We start from the raw sequence: 4882 nt of genomic DNA on the forward strand, positions 1-4882 counted from the left end.
CAGGGGAACCCCTGCTTCGGCCTCCTTTGGACCGTCCGAGCGCATCCGAGGCACATCCAACCGGCGCCCCCTCGGACGCTCCGACCCACCCCAACCATCGCCCACGGCCTCCTTCGCCCGCACAATCACCGATCCGTCAAGACCCTCCCAACGATCACCTTGGGACAGAGCCTGCAACGCCGCTCAGGACTTCTGCGCTCTACGTCGGCAGTTACGGACGACCAGTATATAGTTGGCGCCCTAGCAGGCGGACCCTTAGAGTTTCTTCTCTTTGGATCCTCCCCTGCTAGGTCGGTCCCTCCGTGTATTTCCGTAGCTTCTATTCACGCTTTGGATCCTCTCCTGCTAGGCTTTCGTTGGAGTCCCCAGGGTTGCCCTTACAGAAGCAAATGTCTCAAGGAATCTATGCTAAAAACCAATTTAAGTTACCTGGCTACTTGATGCTACATGCCCTCCCAAGATATTACCATAACAATATATGTCACACCAAACATTTCATTATAAACTCTAGCTATACTCTCCCGGACTTAACACCCCGTCGCGAAATCTCAAACCCTTCTCGGCGAGGCCTTGCATGCGACGTACGAGTGCATCGCTCAGCCCCGCTGTCGGCCATTTCTTCGTTCGTTGGGGTGTCCGGTGACCTCGCGCAACCGTGCGCGCGGACACGGGCAGTAGGCTCGTCGCACTGCTCGCCGCAGCGGGGACGGCGTACAGGTTTTCACCCTCGCCCTCGCTATTGCTGTCGCTCTCCTCGTCGTCTTCCTCGCTACTGTCATTACCGGAGCCTTCCGCCCCGTCCTCTGAGTCAGACTCAGACTCCTCCTCCTCTTGCTCGGCGCCGCTCTCCTCTTCCTCATCCGTCAATATCTCGTCCCCGGCCACCGCTGCCGGCCGCGGAACCCAGAACACGCCGAGAAATGTAAGCCCTTTGTCCACCCGGCTCTCCACGAAGCGCACGAACACGTGCTCGTCAAACCCCAGCAATGTGCGCAGATACAGCCTCTGTAGGCGCGGAAGTATGAGCACACCTTTCGCGACCGCCAACAGCCTCAGGACGCCGTCTGTTATGACGATCCTCTTCCCCTCAATCACCACATCTGTCAGGTCCAGCTTCTCGAGGGCTTTAAGCGGCGCGAGAACCTCTCCTAGCTCACGCTCGCCAACGAATGTCCGCAATGTGAGCGACACGAGCGTCCGGGCGAACCCAGACCGCTCCGCCATCGCCATAAACGACGTGTGGTGCCACATCGGCGCCGGATGCGTTCGTCTTGCTTTCAAATGGAGGTGGTACAGCCCCGTGAACGTCACGCCGTCCCACAAACGTCGTACCGCCGCGCCGCTTACTGGCGGATCAAAGCAGCACCCCACATCGATCCCGAACCGTCGTACGACGCTACGCACGTGCGGAAGTGGTACATTCGGCGGAGGCATGCGCTGTGCGTTGATGTAGAAGTACGCTGACGCGCCGGATGGCAGGGCACCCATGAACGACAGCGCTGTCCGCGTCTCCATCGGGCCGCCGCATGCACGGAACACATCCACGCGTGACCACGGGACCGTGAGCAAGCACGTGCTCGGTCCCCAGAAGATGACCTCACGCAGCCGCGGGGCCTCTGCGAACATGGATACTGTCTCTGCACGCGTGTGCAGGCCGAGCTTCTCGAGGAGGGGTAGATTTCCGCGCACAGGCCCGAGCAAATGCAACAGATTTCGATCGATGCGAATGTCGGCCTCGCGCCAACGCGCCGAGTGAGGCACAAGCCGAGCAAAAACGTCGGAGGCGTATCGGTCGTCGGATTCGGTGATCACGCGGAGCGTCAGCGGCGCACCCGTGCTGTGCGTAAGGCACGTGTCGAGGAGGGCCAAGAGTACTGTAGGCCGGACGCCACAGCTGCCCCACGTGCCCGTCTCGATCGCGATGTGCGCCCAAAGTTTCGGTGTGCCGTGTATGAGGCGGCGCCAGTGGCAGGAGACCTATGTAAGTTCACTGAGCAACGAAAACCTCCGTAATAGGAATCAGTCAACTCACCTGGCTGAGTGTCACCAGCCACGGCTTCCGCAATCTCTCCAGCTCCTGCTGAGGGCTCCCCGTGTCCGGAACGCCCTGCTTCCTCACGGGGACGAGACCCGATGGCGCACACAAGTCGAACACTTCACACAACAACTCCACCGGCAGTCGTCTGATTGGGGCAAACGCACTGGCGATCGCGGCCGCCTCGGTCCGGACCACAGCCCGCTGTCGTCTGAGGCCATCTAGCTCCGCTTCGCATGCCGCTATTCGTGCGTTGTAGTGCGCCAGCTGCCGCGCGGGGTTAGCAGATGCAGCCATTGCTAACGGAGGGACCACGTTGGCGCGGAGGAAGGGGGAGAAGTTGGCCAAGGCGCGAGCGGTGGCCGGTGGGAACTGGGAGGGGTAGTGGTAAGGGAGCTGCGGTGGACCCTAGCGCAGAGGGCGAGGGCGAGTCCTCGAGCGCGTGAGCGTCGTTGTCGTCGGCGTCGTCGGCCCACATGCCGTCTGTGAGAGAGGGATCCGGTGAATCCGCTTCGTCGTTTGTCGGATGTTTGTCGTCGTCGAGTGGCGTGGCGCGCGCGCGGGGCCGGCGAGGCGGAACGAGGTGGGTGAAAGTAAGAGGAGAAGGGCGTGTGGGAGAAAACGAGGCGTGGCACCTGTCAATCGCTGATCAAATTCAAAAAGACCCGACCCGATTCTAATTTGCCGGGCCCCGCAATCTCCCGCGATCCGACCCGACAACATATCGTAAATCGATTTTTCCGCATTGACATTATAATATCGGATGTTTGGCCGCGCCCATTGTTATGATATTGGGTTACTTCCTATCAGGGAAAAGAAATTGGATATAATTCTGAGCAGTGCCAATCTGTCACTTTTTACATGAGAAATTCATGTTCAAAGACTGTGGCTCCTTGTAAGAACAAACACTTATAAATATGATTTGATGTAGTAATATGATTTGAAAATTGAAGCTGACACACAGAATGGAGCATTATTATGTTGAGGGTTGCAGACACTATATTGCAGCTTATCTGGATACTAGCAAGTTTGCACTAGCCTTTGGACAGCAGTGGCATTTTGCTGTTGCATGTTGGGTGGCTCCAATGCCCTAGAGTGGCTCCACAGGTGGCTCTGTCAATGACATCATCACCACTGATTGCGCAATGGCAAAGCTTGGCCTTTTTTGACTGGCTTGGCCTTTTCTGGTCAAAAAAGGCTGAACCCAACCCTCTTTTTGGTTTAGAAATGGTTTTGGCTGAAGTTAAGTTTGGGTTCGAACTACCAAACCTAGCCATCACTAAGCAAATGTGAGAAATGACAAAGGTAGATAAAAGAAGTATACATGTGAGTGTGGTAATAATGGGGTTGATGGTGAATAGTATGGAGAAGGTATTGGTAGTAATGGTGTTGAGTGGGGTGGGGGTTAATTCAGAAGAGAGTAGGTATGATATACAGAGTAGGCCCTTGTAGCTATGTCAGGCGGACATCCCTTTCAGCCCCCTGGAGACCATTCCGGTCTAATTCCAATTCCGAGCTAACCCCTACTAAAGCCCGCACCCTAGGACCTAGCCTGCAGCGCTACCCAAGCCTTCTGTACTTAACAGTTCTAGACCTTGCTAACCTCTGCAAGTGCCTTAAACAGCCCGAGGCACTTGTGGGAGAACTCCTCAGAGGGCTGGGTTGTTCTAATGTTAGAGGTGTCAAGCTAAACCTTATTACTAACTTAGATTTTTGGGGTGTCTGAACGCTTCTAATTATAGTACTGTTTATACTTGTTCTTGGCTTTGATAAGCACGGCCCTTGCTTCAAAGACACTGTTTGCTATCCAATCACAAACCTACTAACTCCAACTCAAAGTGGACGCCTGGTTCGAAACCGATTTTGGGAAGCCGACTGGTGTCTGGAATAAAGGATACCTGTTAAGTGGAGAATAAATGTGGTTGTTATAGGTGTACTCAGCGGCAGGGATAAGCTCATCCCAGGTATCTTGTTTGTAGTTTTTTTAGATTTAGGTGTTGTTGGGAATGGCATCGCCGGCCGGCGCTTATTCAGCCCGGCCGCTCCGGACCTTCCCCGAGTTTCTTTCTGTTTCTACTTATTCATCTTGCTCACTATTGCTAGAAATTGCTAGAACAAATCTACCTACTATATAAACCAATGTAATAGCAGTAGTAAATTCATACTCTTCTTCTATCCTCCTGCTCCTCTGCGCCTCTTCTTCCGCCTACATCCTCAACAGGTTATGGGCCCCGGCCATAACTGAATTGCCCGAGTATCACACGCCGCCGGAATCTTGCTTCTATCACACATCTGCCACTACCGCGATCTATTCGCACGCCAAGGAATCTACTACCGCGCACGCCTGCTGCGCAACCGCCTACTGTCTAACTACTGCCGTGCACTGCCGCACAACCTACTACTACTGCTTTACCACTGCCGTGCATTGCCGCACACCTGCCACGCTACTCGCCGCCCGCACGCTTACCGCGCACCGCCACTGATTGCCTACTGCCGCGCACGCTTACCGCGCCACTGCCACACTACTTGCTTATCTCGCGCACCGCTTGCCGCGCACCCGCTACCTGCCGCTAACCACCACACTGCTTCTCCGCCATGTCTGCCTCCGAAGCCGCTTCCGCTTACCGCATCCATCACCTGACTGGTGAGGACAACTACGCCACATGGGCCGTCAAGATGACGGACATACTCACCGACTTTGGCTATCTTGAGCATGCCCTGGGCACCGCGCTCCGCCCCGAACACAAACTCGATGACAAAGGAGCTGTTGTCGACCCCCAAGGCACTACTGCCTCCGCCATCACTGCCTGGGACGTCAAGGACCGCAAGGCCCTGTCCCAAATCCGT

General features: G+C 55.6%; 1 protein-coding gene across 1 annotated transcript; it reads right to left on the reverse strand.

Annotated features, from left to right (window-relative positions):
- Positions 1–507: 507 nt before the first annotated feature.
- Positions 508–2332, reverse strand: MIND_01339000 (uncharacterized protein; the record flags this gene model as incomplete). The annotated part of the gene is made up of 2 exons (XM_037369835.1): positions 508–1977; positions 2033–2332. 2 exons carry the CDS (start codon positions 2330–2332, stop codon positions 508–510), a joined length of 1770 nt encoding a protein of 589 aa, XP_037213831.1.
- Between the last annotated feature and the right edge of the window lie 2550 nt (positions 2333–4882).

Source organism: Mycena indigotica, assembly GCF_014461135.1.
Source record: "Mycena indigotica strain 171206Taipei chromosome Unknown Mind.scaff0015, whole genome shotgun sequence".
In the NCBI taxonomy this organism is placed as follows: domain Eukaryota; kingdom Fungi; phylum Basidiomycota; class Agaricomycetes; order Agaricales; family Mycenaceae; genus Mycena; species Mycena indigotica.